Source organism: Marmota flaviventris, chromosome 13, assembly GCF_047511675.1.
Source record: "Marmota flaviventris isolate mMarFla1 chromosome 13, mMarFla1.hap1, whole genome shotgun sequence".
Classification (NCBI taxonomy): domain Eukaryota; kingdom Metazoa; phylum Chordata; class Mammalia; order Rodentia; family Sciuridae; genus Marmota; species Marmota flaviventris.
In genome coordinates this window covers 99,585,000-99,602,405 of record NC_092510.1, presented here as the reverse complement: position 1 = coordinate 99,602,405, position 17,406 = coordinate 99,585,000, and the positions used below count along the sequence as shown (strand labels likewise).

The 17,406-nt window shown below is 59.1% G+C and overlaps 1 protein-coding gene across 2 annotated transcripts in view; it reads right to left on the bottom strand.

The window, feature by feature from the left end:
* Positions 1-12,149, bottom strand: part of Lamc3 (laminin subunit gamma 3) — a 51,481-nt gene extending 39,332 nt beyond the window's left edge. For both annotated transcript variants that reach the window (XM_071601058.1, XM_071601059.1), the window contains exons 1-3: positions 11,780-12,149; positions 3,458-3,762; positions 156-286 (exon numbers count right to left, since the gene is read on the bottom strand). In XM_071601058.1, the coding sequence (XP_071457159.1) occupies positions 156-286; positions 3,458-3,762; positions 11,780-12,149 (806 nt within the window). The remainder of the gene's footprint in view (positions 1-155; positions 287-3,457; positions 3,763-11,779) is intronic.
* Between the last annotated feature and the right edge of the window lie 5,257 nt (positions 12,150-17,406).

Genomic DNA, 17,406 nt, shown 5'->3' with positions numbered 1-17,406 from the left:
TGACCTGCAGTGCCTGGCAAGGGGCCAGGGTCCTACCCCCCCCCCCACCGTACAGCTGAGCTGGCATCTCCCTGCTACACATCCGCCACCAGCAGTTCCCATCGGCCGGCATCCTCTTCCTGTGCGGGGTCTGGGTGCTGGGACCTGGCACCCACCTGCCGCCCACGGAGAAGTCCGACACGGCGTAGTAGTAGGACTGGAGCACCTTGGGGTCCTTGAAGATATCGTCCCCAAACGTGTTGAGCCGATCAAGAGAGACGAGCAGCTCAGTGCTGGTGACCCACTCCTGGGGGAGGGGACAGAGACTCATCAGCAGGTTCCTGAGCATCGCTCTCAGCCTGCTCTGCTGGCCCGTCCAGCCGCCTGTCCTGGGTGGGCTCCTGGGACAAGTCAGACTCAGGGGGATCCCGAGACAGTGCAGGAGCGGAGCCTGGCCATGCTAGCCTGGCAACAGGCCACCCGCTGGCTGGGCAACTTGGGGGACGTAGCTTGATGTCTCAGTGTCTCCATTTCCCTGTCTGTGAAATGGCAGGACAGTGCCTCCCTGTGAGGGCATCTGGCAGATCTGGCCAGCACTGGGGAACCTGGCACCTGCCCAGGATGGAGTGGAGGTGCTGGGGGTGGGCAGGGGCTGAGGCTGGCCACATAAGACCCTGGCACACAGGTCCCTTGCCCTCTCCCAGCCACTCCTGAGCACGATGCTAGAGGTCAGCTGGCGTGAGTTCCCAGAGTCCTTCTCCCATGCTCCCCAGGCCTGGCAGGACTTAGGCTCTGGGATTCTCATCTTCTCACTTGCTGAGGGTCAGCCCCTGCCCCAGGGGACATCTCTCCCATGAGAATGTGAGCCCTTCCAGAGTGGGGACGTGGGGACGTGGGGACGTGGGGACGTGGGGCCCCTGGGCTCTGCCAGGCACGTTGCGGGGACTCGCTGATCACTCGCTGATCAGTGAATGAGCACCTTGGGGGAGGAGCTGGCGAGGAAGCGCGGCCCACGTGAGGGCTGACATTTCGGTGCCTGCTGTTCTAATCAGGCAGCTCTGGCGGAATGTTAATCAGCATTTAATTCAGCCCAGGAGCCCCTGCTCTAGCAATCAGGCCCATCAGGACAGAAAATGAGCTTCTGGCACAGCCTGTCTCCCCGCGTGACTCAGGCGGCACCTCCCCTGCTCCCACTGAGCACACAAACCCGGCCTCTGCCCAGGATGCTTCGGCCCAGAGAGGGTTGTGCATCGGCAAATGCCACAGGAGCCCTGGCACAAAGCTGAGTTTGTGGGTCTCTGTCACTCCGAGTCACCCAGCACAGAACTGCTCAAAGGCCATGTGGATTCAGGGGTCTGGTCAGGGTGGGGAGCCCAGCTGTCCATGCGGAAAGCTCCGCTGCTGCTCTCTGCCCAAGAGTGGCAGCTGGAGTGCCCGAGCCAACCCTGTGCCCCGCGGAGGGGCAGCTGGCTCCAATGTGCGGTGGAGGCTCCGGGCCTCAGAGGCTACAAGATTGTATTCCTGCTCTCAGAGGAGATGAAGGCTCAGCCAGGGTGAGCGCTCGATTCCAAGTGGTGCCCCCAGTGCAGGGCAGAGCTGGGCCTGGGGTCTAAGTGACCCCAGGGCCCGAGCTTTAATCACTACCCTAGTCCACGTTCCTGCATCTGCTCTGCTGCCCTGGGCATACCAGGGGACCCAGACAGGCAAAGACCCAAGGTCGCAGCTCATCAGGGACAGAAGAGGACAGAGGGACCCCCATTGTGTGTCTGCCCTCTGGGTAAAACACGCCCGTGTGTCCAGAGGGCAGGGTGTGGCTGCCTTCCATGTCCCTCTGGCCTTGCCCTCTGCCATACAGAAGCAGGGGAGACCCGTCTGGAGAGATCACTTCTCCACCAGGGACAATGTCCAGGACACGAGGCAACAGGTCAGCAGAGGCAGCGCCTCCTTGGCTACCCTCCAAGGAGAGCCCAGCACTCCAGGGCTCGGTGGGCTTCCCTGTTGGCAATTCTCTGCATACTGTCACACATGGTTGCTGGAGGGGGAAGCCCTGTCCACAAGACCCCGCCAGGAAAGGACAGCTGGGAACTCCAGCCTGGCTCCCCTGACTCTCTGCTGACCTTGATCTGTCCCATGTCACTGTAGTGAATTGTCTCTGTGAGGAGAGGGGAATTTCCAGCTGTGTAGGTCGTGCACTGAACCACGGAACCTGAAGGTGGCCTTGGGGACCCCAAGCCAGCACCCTCAGGTCTTCTGGTGCTGGCATGGCCAAGCGGGACACAACTGTTTGCTGGGCCTCAGTGTCCCCTCTGGAAACAATCAGGACCCCCACTTGTTAACCCAGACAGGCCAGGGAAAGCCGTGGAAGTCTCTAGAAAAGGAGATGGCAGTTCAACTCGCCTGCGGCCTGTCCGAGCCCAGGACAATGACTCGAGGGCCGTCCAGCGTCCAGCAACGTCAAGCAGACTGACGCAGCTGTAGCGGTCATGCAGGAAAGTGGACACATGGGTGCCTGTCCCGGCCCACAAGCCTGAGTATACCCACGTGGGTTGGGTTGGAGGGACCCATAGGAAGGACAGAGCCACCTGCTGTTCTCCACCAGGGACAAGACCAGGGGACCACCGTGACCACTGACCTTCAATGCGGGAATGAGCGCCTTCTATCTGCCAAGCTCTACCCCTGTCCATAGCTGCGCTCTCCTATGGCTCAGTCCCGTGTGACTATTAGCATTAAAATTCATTAAAGGTAAGTAAAATTCAACATTCAGATGCCTGCCCAGTGCACGCAGCCTCGGGGTCCACGCCAGCACCCAGGGAGAGAAGAAAAGTCAAGTCTGATTCCTCCGTGACACCGGTCACACCTCAAGTACTCTGCAGCCCCCTGAGGCCACTGGCTACCATGCCGGACAGCCATCCAGAGACCATCCACATGAGGAGCTCCCAGTGGCCTGGGCCACCTGACAGCAAGGCCTCTCGGACTCTAGGTCCCCAAAGCTCACATTGTTGTCACATTTTGCCATTTGATCCTCGAGAGCATCCCGGAGACACGTGGCAGGCCCTGCTAGGGCGTCCCCAGGGCAGGAAGTGCAGAAAGAGGAAGAGCTGGGGTCTGGGTGCTCAGGCTAGTCCCGGCCCTTCCAGCAGTTCAAGTCCCCTGCAGAGCTGCTGGGTGGGGGGGTGCCGGGGCGGCCTTCTTTCCCACCCTGTGCAGGAAGCCAAGGCCGGTGGGGTGTGGCCAGGGGGAGAGCACTGCCCCAGTGCACGAAGCCCGGGGCAGGGCACTGGGGGTGTTGTGGGGATCCTGGGACGAAGGCCAGGGAAGGGACACCTCCCCTGCCCGAGCAGCCCCCAGCCACGCCCGTCCCAGGCACTCACAGACCTAAGGCTTCCAGGTGACCAGTGTGAAAACAGGGCTCTGCTGTCCCCTTGGAGGGGCATCCCGCCTGCTGCCCCCCACCCCCTGAGCCCCGCTGCTCTCTGACCTGCAGCCCGGGGCTCTCCTCGAAGTTGTAGGCGCTGGGCCGGCCCTCCAGGGTGGAGAAGGCCACGTTGCCCCCGCTCAGCGGGGAGATGTCGCTGAACTCGGAGGTGCAGAAGGCCAGGCGCTCGTCCTCGCCGGGCCGCAGGTGGTGGCCCTCGGGCCGGCCGTAGGTCCTCAGGCAGGAGGCGCTGTAGTACTGGTAGGGCTCCCAGGGGCCCCCCGCCCGGCTGCGCTTGTAGATGGCGAAGCTCTCAGGCCGGCTGGTGTGGAACTTGAGCCGCACGTAGGTGATCTCATAGGCCTTCCCTGAAGCCGGGGAGATGAGGACTCTTACAGACAGTAAGAAAGGAGAGTCGCAACCCTGGTCCCCGGAGAGCTGCCCTGCGAAACCCTGGGAGAGGCCGCTAGAGGCGTCTGGAGCTCTGGGCTGGGAGCGCACCACCGACTGCCCGTGGCCGTCAGGGACCCAGAGAGGACTGCACGGATTCCCAGCAGTCCACCGTCCCTCGTCTGGCTGGACGTGTTCTGCGCGGGAATCTGCGCTGTAATGCCCCCACGGGCAGCCGTCTCTGTTTGCCGAAATACCTCCAGCAACAGGAGTTACCACGTCTGGAAAACGCGGCTGCACGGTTAGAAAGTTACTCCTGTCACTATACCCCGACCAACCTGACCCTCCACCCAGGCCTGGCCCCATTCCAAGCACCAGCCTAGATCCAGGAGAAGCCGGTCACAGGACCCTCCTGGTGCGGTGATTAAAGGAACCGAGTTTTCAGGCCGGCACCCCTGGGTTCACTATTTTTTTTTAGTATTTAGTTTTTAGTTGTAGGTGGACACACAGTATCTTTATTTCATTTTTTTTTTAATGTGGTGCTGAGGATGGAACCCAGTGCCCCTCGTGTGCTGGGCGAGTGCTCTACCTCTGAGCCCCAGCCCAGCCCCCCCGTGTTCACTATCGACAGTTTCCTTTAGAAGAAGAGACCAAGGCCCCCAAGAAGGTCTGTTCCCCACAGAGCCCCCACCGCCTCCCACCCATCCCGCTGCTCTGCTGCCTTCCCAAGGGACCCGCTGGTGTGCCTCTTCCCGACACATTCTGTGATGTCCATAGGGAGCCTGCAAGGGCCAAGGTGGGGTCCCCTTCTCCCTTCTGGGTCCCTATCTGGTGGCACTTTGAGGACATTTTGCTAAGTGAAAGAAGCCCGTCATGAAAGACGGATCCCATAGGATGCCCTGGCATGAGGTCCCTGGAGCGGTCACATTCACAGGGACAGAATTCAGCTCCCCATTGAATGGGGCACCAGGGGCGGAGGGATGGGGCCATCAGTGTCTGGGGGGGACGTGGTTTCCGCTTTACCAGATGAAAGGAGTCCTGGGGGGTGACGATTGCACAACAGTGTCAACGTACTTAATGTCATCAAAATGTCCACTTAAAAGAGGCCGAGATGTGAACGTTAAGCGTTCACCACACTGAAAGAAAAACGTAGGGCCATAAATCTATTGGTCCTCTGAGAGGACAGCTGGGTGACCTGGGCAAAGAGCCGCAGGAAGGTTTCCGGCCTTTGGCAAAGGAACCCATGCGGGCAAGGACCCCAAAGGCAGGACAGCGTCCACAGAGGCATTTCACACAGGAGGGGCCACCTGGGCCCGGGGAGCGCGGGGGACTCAAGGAACATCAAGTCCTACAATGACAGAAGCCATTCCCTCGGCCAACAGCTTGTCATCAGGGGAACACCCAGGTCAGAATGTCACAGGGAGAACAAAGGCCCAGAGTGATGCAGCGGAGTCTCCATCACAGATCCCCGAGTCCCCGGAGGGACAGCCGGGGTGGGGGGGGACACCCAGAGCTCAGCCTGCTGTCCCCAGGGCAGGGAGTGACGTCCCCCTCGGTTTTCGGCTATTCCTCTCGTGAAGCTTGTTCTAATTTAAAAACTGAAAACACATTTTTTACGATTTTCAAAGAAGCAACCGCCTGCCCTGTTCCGTTTTAAGATGTCTTTCCAGGTCCACCCGGCACAGCTGCAGCATGTGGCCCCTAGCGGAGCAGACCCGGGCGGCTGGGACCTGGGCCAGCAGGGTTCCGCCCACCCCTGCCTTCCTGGCGGCCGCTGCAGGTGGGCAGGGCCCAGTCCTCAGGAAACGCCCAGCACCGGCGGGACTCCTCTGGACCCCTCTCGGACGGGCTCGGAGCCTGGAAGGTAGCTGGCAGCTGGAGCCGCCTGGGAGGGGCGCGGCTGGGACCCATGCAAATGCCAACCTCCTGCTCTGGGCACGCCAGGCGTTTCCCTTGCTTGCCACGCCAGGAGGTGAGGGAGACGGCATGTCAGAGACGCGGCGGGAACTGTTCGTTACAAGAGTTAATTAGCAGGACAACTTAATCCCTGTTTTTAATGAAAAAATTTCGGCCAAAGGCAACCAAAAGGCAGGGGAAGGAAACAGCCCCAAGACCTTGTAAACAGTGGCAAGAATGACATTCACAGCCACAACCCCGGCCCGCATGGGCTCCAGGAGCCAGGGAGGCTTCAGGGTGATTGACTCAGGTACATTCTTACCAGGACAGCTAAGCCAAAATGTCACCCAACTGTGAGTGGGGAGGAGTGCCACTCTAGACAGCATGACTCCCTCACCTCCAGGCCACCCTGCCTGGAATGTTGTTCCCTGCACTCCCTACCTGGCTGGCTCCCAGGCATCCTGACTTGTCCCACTGGACTGAGCGCCTACTGTGTGACTTGCTTTCTGCGTGTGGTACACCCAAGCAGCACTTTACTAAGGAGGAGCCCAAGGCACAGGGAGGCAAAAGGACTTGCCCACCAGCTTACAGAAGAGCCGACACCCTACTTAACCACAGGACCCCGAAGCTGCTGCCTGGAGCCGGCTGCCCTCCCCTGGGGGCTCTGTGGGTCCATCAGTGCCACTCATCAGTGCCACCCCCTGCCAGCCTTTACCTGCTGCCCAGCGCAGGAGCTGGGATGGCAGAGGGCCCTGCAGGCTGAGCGCCAGAGGCACGGACAGTCCTACAGCTGGGACATATAGCCTGTCAAGAGTGACACCGTGACAGCCCTAGCCCGGCCAGCCCACATCCGGCACTGACCAAGCAGCGTGAGCCCAAGAGCCAGGCTTATTTTGGGAAAATGGAAACAAAACAAAGCCCTATAATTGGAGCCATCTGGGAGCAGGGGCCCGGGTGGGGCGGGAGGGGACGCATGGGAGAGGCTGCCCGGCCCATGGCGGGCATGAGAACCCGGCCGAGAGCCGCTGCCTGCACGCGGGGATCAGAGCAGGGTCGCCAAGGCTACCGTCTGTCCACCGCTGCCGGTCCTTCCTCTCCCATCCTGACTCTCAGCAATTCTGAACATGGCGAGCCCCGTGAGGAGCTGGGGACTCTCCGTGAGCACAGCAGGACAGCAGAGACCCGGGTCCAGCTGCACCGAGCCAGGACATCCCAGCTCTCCCTCTCCAGACCCCGTCTCCGCCCCCATACGGAGAGATGGTGGAGTCTGCTCTCTACCTGGGGAGAGCAAAGGGTTTTGTCAGTGCTCACTGCCCAGGGCTCTGTGTTAGGGTCCTGAGGTCCAGAACGAGCTGCGAGCTGACCCGAGTATACAGACCACTCGTTTGCAAGGAGGACAGGGCAGTCGAGAGCACCGTAAGAAACCCCTAATAAGCAGATGGCCCGGGCTGGGCATGCAGGGGGCACTGCGTTCCACCCTCAGCACCACGTAAAAGTAAAATAAGATTTTGTGTCCACTTAAAACTAAAAATAAATATTAGAAAAGATGCAACCCCTGGGGCTGGGTAACAACGGAGAGAAGGGCAGACGGTAATCCAGGGAAGGGCAGGGCTGGAGAATACCAAGCGGGAGCTCAGTCACCAGTGTCTTGCTTCAGTGCACAGGGTGACCAGGGAGGAAGGAGGTGCCTCTACCTTCACAACAGGCACGAACCACACTTGACAACTTAGCCGTTTGGACATGTACGGCCCAGTGGCACTAATCCATGCCTGTTGCCGGGAACTGTAACCACCACCCACCTCCACAACAGGTCCATCCTCCCAAGCAGGAACTGTCCCCATTAAACACTAACTCCCCTGGCCACCCCATTGCTTTCTCTATGAATCTGCCTAGAGACCTGGTCTAAGTAGGATCAGGCAGAACTTCCCCCTGTGATCAGCTTATTTCACTTGGCATGAGGTCCTTGTGTTGCGGTTTGTGTGGGGATTTCCTTCCTTTTCAAGGCTGATTAATATTCCACTGCAGGGACAGACCACATTTTTCTTATCATGACCCATCAATGGACACCCGGGTTCCTCCGATGGTGACCATTGTGAGTAACACCACTGCTCACCCTCCGGGTGCCTTTACTGTGGGACTCAAGGTTTGGGGCTCTTGTATGACATCGAGGGCTGGCTGATGTTCAGGAGTCTGCTTAAATTACCTGGGCCAGGTGAGAGGCACCGTGGAGGCTCACACGGGGACGTGATTCCAACAGGCAAAGCCAGGGCGGAGGTGGGGCAAGAGCACAGCTGGGGCAGGTCTGGCCTGGGCACAGCAGGCCAGGGAGGCGGGCAGAGGGCTGGGCCAGGGAGAGGCCCTGCTGTGACAGCCACAGCTCCGGGTGCGGATGCTCTGGAGGGTGAGTGGCACCACCTGATGTCCCTGAACCTGACTGGGCAGGGACTTGAAGGGAACGCCTCAGTTTCCCCACCTGCCACACGGTGTAGCAATGCCAGCGACGAGGGCCTGCAAAGCCCTCGCGCAGCGCCAGGCGTGGCTCAGCGGCCATCCTGCCCACTCACCTGGGCAGCCCAGGCCTGGCACCCTGGCTGGGGGCCCTGAGCTGGGTGCTGGGTGCAGGTGTGGAAACAGGCCACCCCTCTGCCGCTCGGAGCTGGGTGAAGCCGCAAACCCGGAGCTCACACAGCGCCAGCCAGACCGTGGCGCGGGGCAGGGGCTGCGCAGGAGAAGTGAGGTGGCCGGGGATGTCCCAGAGGCTGCAGGAGGCAGCTGAGCCCCTCCTGGGCTATGGGACGTCCCACTGCAAGCCCCGGAGGGGGTGAGGGGACCAAGGCCAGCTGGGCCCAGGGGGCGTGGGGGCCGATCCTACGGGTGGAGGCAGGCGCAGCAGGGCCCTGCCTTGACCCCCCGGCCTGCCTGGGGCCCAGTGTTCCAGCAGAGCCCCAGGGAGAGGGAAGGAGGACCAGCGCCCGCCAGCCAAGGCAAACAGGCCGCCCACTCACAGGAAGAGCCTGGAGACCCAGCTGGCTGCACGCTCCTCCGGGCTTCAGGTCCCCTGACGGCCACCCCTCCCGGGCCAGGCTCCTCCATGTGGCCATCCAGCCCTGCTGTCCCCTCACTCCCTCGGCTGGCTCCCTCAGGGCCTTGCAGGTCCCCAGACGCACAGAGCTGCTTCTGCCTGCCCCGCGCCCCCTAAGCCCGGCTCAAGGCAAGGGGAGCATCCTGACCCCAGGTGGAACACCCCGAGGAGGACCTCCCAGCTCTGCCACCCAAGGGCCCACGGGGCCTCGGACAAGGGCTCCAACTCTCAGAGCCTCCGTTTCCCCATCTGTAGAAGGAGGTGCTGACCCAGCACATTCTTGGCATGCGAACAGCTTCTCTGGATGCTCTGTCACCCCAGTGACCGCTTACGCCCCCACTCTCCCCACCCGCCACCAGGCCCCAGCCCACCAGATCCCCGGCCTCAGTGAAGGCCTGGGAGCTGCCAGACCCGCTGTGGCCTTTCATCTCAGGCAGGAAGGCTCAGCTCAGCCACTGCTGGATCTGGAACAGATGTCGGAGCTGCAGGGGGCTGGGAAAGCAGAGACCTCCATCCAGGCCACCAAGCCTCCCCCAACCCCCGCCACACCCTGGGCCAGAGCTGCCGCCCACTCTCCCCTCCCAAGAGACTTCAAAGGGAAGGGGAGCAAGCAGAGGTGGCCTGAGACTGGGTGGGTGGGGGTCCCGTGGGTGGGGGTCCCAGCCCACCTTACCCAATGATCATGGCCTCCATGGGGGACCCCAAAGCCCTAGATCTCTCCTTCCACTGATATTCTGCAGGCCTGGCTTAGCCTACAGCAAATCTGAGTTACCTGGAACCCCAAATGAGCCAAATCTGGGGCTGCTGCGGGCCCGGGGCGGGCTGTCTCCTGGAGGCAGGAGCATTTCCCGTTCCCCACAGAGAGCCCTCCTGCAGGGACCACGGGGCTGCTGGCCACAGGGCTGTCACGCTCCCACCTGAGCTCTTGGAACTAACTGGCTTATGGCTCCCGGGGGGCAGCTCTTATCCCCTCCGCACAGGTGAGGACACAGCAGCCTGACGTGCCCGCAAGCAGCCGGGCCTGAGTCCACAGCCCCACTTCACATTTCATGATTGCTATTCCATTCTGCCCCCCAGAGCAGGCAGAAGAGAACCGGAGCTGGGCCCAGACGCCAGGATGGAGGAGCTGACCTGTCAATCACTCATTCATTCGCGCGTGTGTTCTGTGTTCACTTTGGAGTCCCTCCATGTGCCCCGTGCCGGCCCAGGGGAGACACGCAGGGGCAGCACACCTGAGCTCTTTGCAGGATCCTGCAGTGCCACCTCTGAGCCTCGGGACCTTGCCTGCAGGAGAATCAGGACCAACCTTCTTCTAAGGGTCCGAGGCAGTGTGGCAGTGTGCAGGGAGGCTGCGCAGCGCCCAGGCCGGCACTGCCCTAGGACCAGAATGTGAACGTGTCCCCCCCCATCGTGTCCCCCGATCGACTCTCCCACATCGTTTGTGCTGGGCGGAGTCCCTTCCTCTGGCGTCTGGACCCCACTGACACATGTGACACCCTTTGCTATGGAACACTGTGTCTCCCTCGCAACCTCCCACCCCATCCCAGATTCCTTCCCCTGTGGCCTTGGGGTCCTGCCAGCCCCAGCCAGCCAGCTCTCCCAGCCTCCCTGCTGACTTCCTGTCTAGGTAGAGACCAGTCCCATCCAGAAGCCTCACCTAGAGTTCCAGATAGTCCCAGAGAAGGTGACAGATGTGACACGGAGAACTGAGCCAGCCCTCTTCCAGCAGCTGTGGGTTCTGCTGAGGGGGCTCAGTGTCCTCCCCACCACCCTTTTCCAAGGTCACCTCCTAGCTCTCCTCAGGGCTCTGTCAGCCAGGCCTGGGGAAGCCCAGCTCAGTTGTGGGTGGTACAGCTCTTGTTAACTTTATGCTCTGACCTCTGATGTCTGCAGATGTCCACATCCAGCTGTCTGCCTTTAGAAGAAAAACTTAACCTCTCTGATCCCCCAATTTTTCATCTGAAAAATGGGGACACAATTCCATCATTCCCTTATCCAAATTCATTGGTTCCAGGCGTGGTTCGGATCTCTAAACTTCCCCAAGTAAAGAAAGACAATGCAGGCTTCATACTATATATTGTGTTATCCCCAATCATTTGCTCTGGGGCTACAGGCTGTATTCAAATGAGATTTCAATAGCAAAATGTACAAATATTCACTTTTTCTAGAATAAACAAAGCTGTGAGTAGCCTCAGGTCAGATTTAGCAGCCAAAATGAGTTATAAAAATACCCCTGAATTGCCAAAGCTTTGGGCGATTTTGATGTCACAGATAAGGAAGAGTAACTGGTGAAAATACGCTCCCTGAGAGAGTAGCAGAGGCTGAATTAGTTAACTGTTCGCATGATACAGGGCGCGTGGCAGGGGACCAGGGAGGACACTGGACAGCACTGGACTTGGAGGGAGAGGGAGCACTCCAGTTCCCTGCAGTGGGGCCAAGTAAGGGCTGGGTGGAGACTCTGATCCTGATTCCCAGAGACCTGAGGTTTCCTGCACCTTGGTAGGCGGGGATGGAGGGGGTCATGGGCAAGGCAGAGGAGAGGTCCTGCCAACTGGTCCAGCTACCCAATGGCAGGATGCAACTTGGTCCTCCTGCCCAGAGAGCTGAACAGCTCTGATTGGGTGGTAAACGCCTGGGTTCCTATTCCCAGGGCCTCCATGCAGACGCAAGAGCCCACTGAGACAAGATCCCAGATTAGGAGGGTGGATGGACTAGGTCACTCCTGGGGGTCATCTTCCCCTCCTGACAGCTCTAGGTCTAGGTTGGAAAACCATTACCAGGGAATGTCATTGCGCCCAGACCCACAGCTCAGCAAAGGAACCCCAAAAGGCTTCCTGACTCCCACCCCCAGCCCAAAGGACGCCCCTCAGTCTATCCTTCCGGCTCCTCAGGGCGCAGGTCACGTTCCCGAGCCCTCTCAGGGTGCCGCAGCCGCGCCCAGGGCGCACAGGCGCCGGGTCCTCTGCCCCTGCCCAGGATGGGACGGGAACAGGGAGGCGGTGGCCGGCCGCGCTTACCCAGCCGCAGGGTGATGTTGACGGAGTTGGGGTACTGCACGCCGAAGGCCATGGACGGGCTCTGCCACCAGGTGCTCTCGTCCTGGCTGTGGAAGTCGGTGAGGTAGGAGGCGTTGTGGTGGAGCCGGGGGTCCGCGGCGTCGCAGCGCTGGCACTGCGCCCCTGCGCGCCGGGCGCCCACGTGCGGGCAGAAGTCCTCGGGCGGGCTGCCGCACGTGTGCGAGGCCTCCGCGCGCCGCCCGAACGCCGCGTTCTCGAACACCGGCAGGCAGCGCTGCGGGCGCCCCGCGCCGTCGTAACACGCGCCCATGCCCGCGCCCGCCCGCGGCGCCGCCAGCGCCAGGCCCAGCAGAAGCGCCGCCGCCGCCATGGTCACGGCTCCGACCCTGCGCTCCCCGCCGCGCGCTCCGCTCTGCCGGCCGGCGGGCTCGGTGGCCGGACCCGCCCTCCCCGGCGGGCGGGACCGCGACGGGCTGGGAGGGCTGGAGGAGGGACCGGCGGGCGGCACCCCGGCGCCCGGACCGCTCCGTCCCTTCGCGCTCACCCCCATCTGGTGGACGTGCCCGGGAGTGCCCGGCTGGGGAGTCCGCCGAGCTGCCTCCTCGTCCGGGCTCTGCTGGGGGACCCCAGACCCGGGGCCTCGGCGTCCTCATCTGCAGAATGGGCGGTAAAATGCAGGTTCCTAGCCGCTGCTGAGAGCCCCGGAGAAGGGGAGCGCTCGGCCGGTACCCCGCGCACCGCCTCCTAGCAGCGCCCAGGCCGACCCTGGCGAGTTCCTCAGCCCCGGGCCTCCGGGGCCTCCGGGGATCCTGAAAGCGCTTCTGCGGCTGGTTCCCTCTGCCCCCAAAGCGAAGAGATCCTAACGTGAAGTTTGTGAGGAGAGAACCTGGTCTCCTCGTGCGCCTCCTTGGAGAGATCTTCTCTGACAGGTCCTCCCCCAAGCAAATGCCCCCCTCCTTTCACCTTCCATTTCTTAGGAGAAAAGCCACATGCTCTTGTCACTAGATACTATAGAAAGCATGTGATAAAATTTAGCAGCCATTCCCACAAAAATTCTAAGGAAAACCAAATCTACTTCCTAAACATGTTCAGGACTATTTTTCAGCAAACATCATGATTAAACAGAGATTCTAAAAGTCCTTTAGGTGAGGAACAAAATGAGCATTCAGGAAAACTTTGAGAAACAAGCTTAATGGTAACGAAGTGCTTAACTACCAGTTTTTTAAAAATATAAATGAAATAATATAGATGCATGGAGTAGATCATAGATTCCTAAAATAGATGAGTTAGTACATGAAACCACCACAGGTGTTTGATGTTATTTTGGAAGTCCTAGCAAATGCAATAAGACAAGAAAAAAATATAAGACACGAATGTTCCTTACATTGTTTTTTGAAGATTCATCTAGAAAATCTGAGAGTCCCTATTGAAAGATTATAAGCATTAATAAGAGCTTAATAAGAATAAAGTAGAAACATGAACACTAGCAACTTTAGATGGCAGCAGAGAAAATTATCACCTTCATCACAGTGATACAAATGATACAATGCCTAAGAATCAATTAGCATAAAATGTGCAAGACCCAAATTAAGGAAAATATAAAAGTATACTGAAAGACACCAAACCCAAAGAAGAGATAAGCATCTATATTCATGGAATTCCAACTATTTAAACGTTCAATTTTTTCCCAAGTTAATATGTAAACTTAATGTCATTCCAGGTTGTATTTTGATGGTGTTGAGGCTTCTTCATTCAAGTTCACTTTTATGGCCATCGACAGGATTGCAGCAGACCTTTGGCACCCCACCCAGATACCCTTTGCTGGGCTGTGCACCATCAGACACAGGAGACGATACTTTTAGGAGCCCACAGAAATGTTCTAATTTCTTTTAAAGTCAGAAGAAAACACTGAACTTTTAGGTAGAAGAAAATATTTTCATATATGATATGAATGTATTTGTCTTTATACCAGTGCATGTGTCAAGGGCAATTTTTATAAATTATTTTTTTTAAACTTTTCTTAGATGGACACAATACATTTATTTTATTTATTTTTGTGTGGTTCTGAGAATCAAACCCGGTGTCTCACATGTGCTAGGCAAGTGCTCTACCACTGAGCCAGGACCCCAGCCTATAAATTCTTAATTGTGGCAAAGTACACATATCAGAGTTTACCATCTTAATCCCTTCTAAACCACAGTACAGGAGAATGAGGTATTCACATTTTGTAACCATCTCTACCACCCATCATTTTTTTGGTACTGGGGATTGAACTCAAGGGCTCTCAGCCACTGAGCCACATCCCCAGCCCTATTTTGTATTTTATTTAGAGACAGGGTCTCACTGAGTTGCTTAGAGCCTTGCTTTTGCTGAGGCTGGTTTTGAATTCCAGATTCTCCTGTCTCAGCCTCCTGACTGCTGGGATTACAGGTGTGCACCACCACACCAAGCTCAGAACCTTTTGTCTTGCAAAACTGAAATTCTATATCATTAACTCTTCACACCCTCCCTCCCCCAGTAAAAGATAAATTTTATAATTTTTTTATAAATAAATGAGCTCACTGAGGAAAAAATACCTAAAGTCCAAAAAGTCACCAGTACCTGGTGCCATTGGTGCTAGGTGGAATATCAGTAGTCTCCAGCATGTAGTAACAACACAACCCATAAGATTTTTCAACTGGTTGGGAGAGGCCCACCAACCATTACATATCTGCTTTACTTCCACAGAAACATTTGACTTCCAGATATTTAGTTTGACCAAACATCCAGGTACCATGGCCTCCACAAGTGAAGGCCATGTGAAATAATCATCATGCGGAGCCAAGAGGAGGCAAGCTTGCGTCTCTTCTGCTGGGAAGCATGATGCTTGGCAGGCCTCCGGAGGCCCCAGGAGCCACGCTCTGCACACAGGGATTCCCTCTGACCCCCTTACTGGGGACACGGAAGGCTGAGTGGTGCCAGAGCAGGAGCTCTGTGCAGCAGCTGCAGGCCACACACAGCAGCCTCACGTGTGGCCCCAGATCCCGTGGTGCTGGAGGCTTCCAGAGAGGGCAAGACCATGTTTATGGTGAACCCCAGGGGGAAAGCCGCAACGCTGACCCCTCGAGTTCTGGAGCAAGGAACCCGGCTGCAGCAGGAAGCCACGCCATCCACACCTGCCCCGCCCTCGTAGACACTGGGTGGTGATGGAGGGAGACCTAAGGGCCCCTGGTGAGGACTGCCATCGGGAGCTGGGCTCTGTCAGACCCACAAAGTCCTGGGTGGAGCAGCCCTGCAGCTGTCCCCCACGACCAGGAGTGGCACACACAGGGCAGGGCCCTGCAGCTGTCCCCCACTACCAGGAGTGGCACACACAGGGCAGGGCCCTGCAGCTGTCCTCTGTGACCAGGAGTGGCACACACAGGGCACAGGCCCTGCAGCTGTCCCCCATGACCAGGAGTGGCACACACAGGGCAAGGCCCTGCAGCTGTCCCCCATGACCAGGAGTGGCACACACAGGGCAAGGCCCTGCAGCTGTCCCCCATGACCAGGAGTGGCACACACAGGGCAGGGCCCTGCAGCTGTCCCCCATGACCAGGAGTGGCACACACAGGGCAGGGTCCTGCAGCTGTCCCCCACGACCAGGAGTGGCACACACAGGGCAGGGCTCTGCCTGAGCTGCTGGCACCCTGCCCCCTTGCCCTCTTTGATGCTCCTCCTCCCTCTCACTGACAGCCTGGGGCAGGGGTGGCTGTGATCAGCTGATGACGAGGGAGAAGCCAAGGGTGAGTCCACCTGGTGTGAAGTTACAGCACCACAGTGGCCCACTGCTGTCCTTCTACTGATCGTGAGGTGGCCTTGAGGCTGGCAGTGCCAAGGGGTAGTGTTTGTGCATCTGGAACGATGTGCAGGAATGCTCGGTCAGTGGCCATTGGCTTAGCAAGACCAGAAGGCTCAGACGGGCAGGAGGGGCTGGGGCTGGGCCCATGGGCAGGAGTAGCTTGGCTCTGCACCCTGCTGATCTGGGCTGTGATGAAGGCTGGGAGACAGACTAGGAGGCCGGGCTGCCTCCTCCCTGGCTCCCGGACAGAGCAGACCACTGCCCACCCGGCCACCCAGGTCATTCTCAGTCAAGGACTCCATTGAAAGAATTAAGTGGTGATTCCTCAGTCCAGGCTTCTATTGATTTGCCTTCTATTGATTTGCAGGAGTGGGGGCCTGCATGGTGACACAGACGCCACCAGCCATACCTGGGCTCAGATGCTGGCTCCAGGGCGTGCAGCTATGCTGGGTGCTGCAGGTGAGTCCCAGCCTCGTGGAAATCGCCCCATACTAGTCTCCTTGCTGAGAGGTCCTCCATCCAGCTGCCCGGGCAGCCAGGGGCCAACCTTTTGGCTGTCCTGCCAGTTGGGAGTCCTTGAGCTTTAGAAATGGGCAAGTGGAGGCCATCCTCTGCCCTTCTGTGAGGCTGCAGAGAAGGGAGGATCTTGCCTCCCCGAGTCTCCGCTCCCCAGTGTGTACGGGAGGCCTGGGCTGTGGTCGTGGCAGAGGCAATGACCCTGGCCTGTCTCTGGCCTCTGGATGGCAGCCAGGGGAAGTTCTCAGAGCCAGGAGAGGGGGAGCGTCAGGGGGCATGCCAGCTTCCGGGGATGCCCCCTCTGGAGCCCTGGATGGCAGCCCTTTCCACTCTGCCCCCCCATACTCTGAGTACATGATGTCCAGTGTTGTGTCCTCCTGCTGGGCACGCCCACGCTTCAGCCAGAGCTAAGCCGGGGTCTATCAGGGGGTCAGTGCTTGAAGATCATCCCTAAATCTGAGGCAAGATCCTGCCCTCTCCTGCCCCAGCCCATGATCTGGACGGACAGGGAAGGTGCTCACTGGGAAGCACCTGGTGACACCCCAAGGCTGGGGCTCCTCCCTGGGTGCAAACTGGGCTGTGTGTGCTCACTGCGTCCCTCCCCCAGCAAACCTGTCCAGGGGCCCCTCTATAGCCCCACTGTGTTGGATGGGGCTCAGGGGTCTCACGTCCAAGCCCCCCAGCCTCCCAGCCTCCCTGCCTCCCAGGCCAGGGGAGAGAGAGATGCCGTGTGCAGCCAGATTGATTGACAGGCAGGAAGGAGGAGACAACATGTGGTACACAGAGGCGGGCTAGGGCAGAGGGAGGTGGGGTGGCCAGTTCTATGTAGAGGTGGAGGGCGCTGCCCAGGATGGGTGACAAGTGGGACAAAGGGCCTCTCTGGCAGAGCCCCCATGCCTGCTGAGGCTCAGGGGTGCCAGTGAGAAGGGCCGGGCATCCGGCAGGGAGTTGGTCCTGGGGCGAGGCTGGAAGAGGGCCAGGGGCCGGATGATTGGGTGGCAGGCCCCACAGCAGGAACCCAGGACTGTCTGAGAGGGTCTGCAGGGGCTGGGGGCCGGGCACTTGTGAAGGGCAAGCAGTACGCGGGCTCACCCTGCTGTCCCCATGGCCTGCGCGGAGCCTTGTTCAAGGGAGTGTTTGTGGGATGAACAGGAGCCCTCGGCGGGCAAGGGCCCCAGAGGGAGATAACGGCTTCTTCCAGGTGCCAACCAGGTTCTCGCCACTCTTGCCCAGCCGCCCTGGAGAGGCCATCCTGCCTGGGCTGGTGACCCAGTGGGGTCCGTCAAGGTCT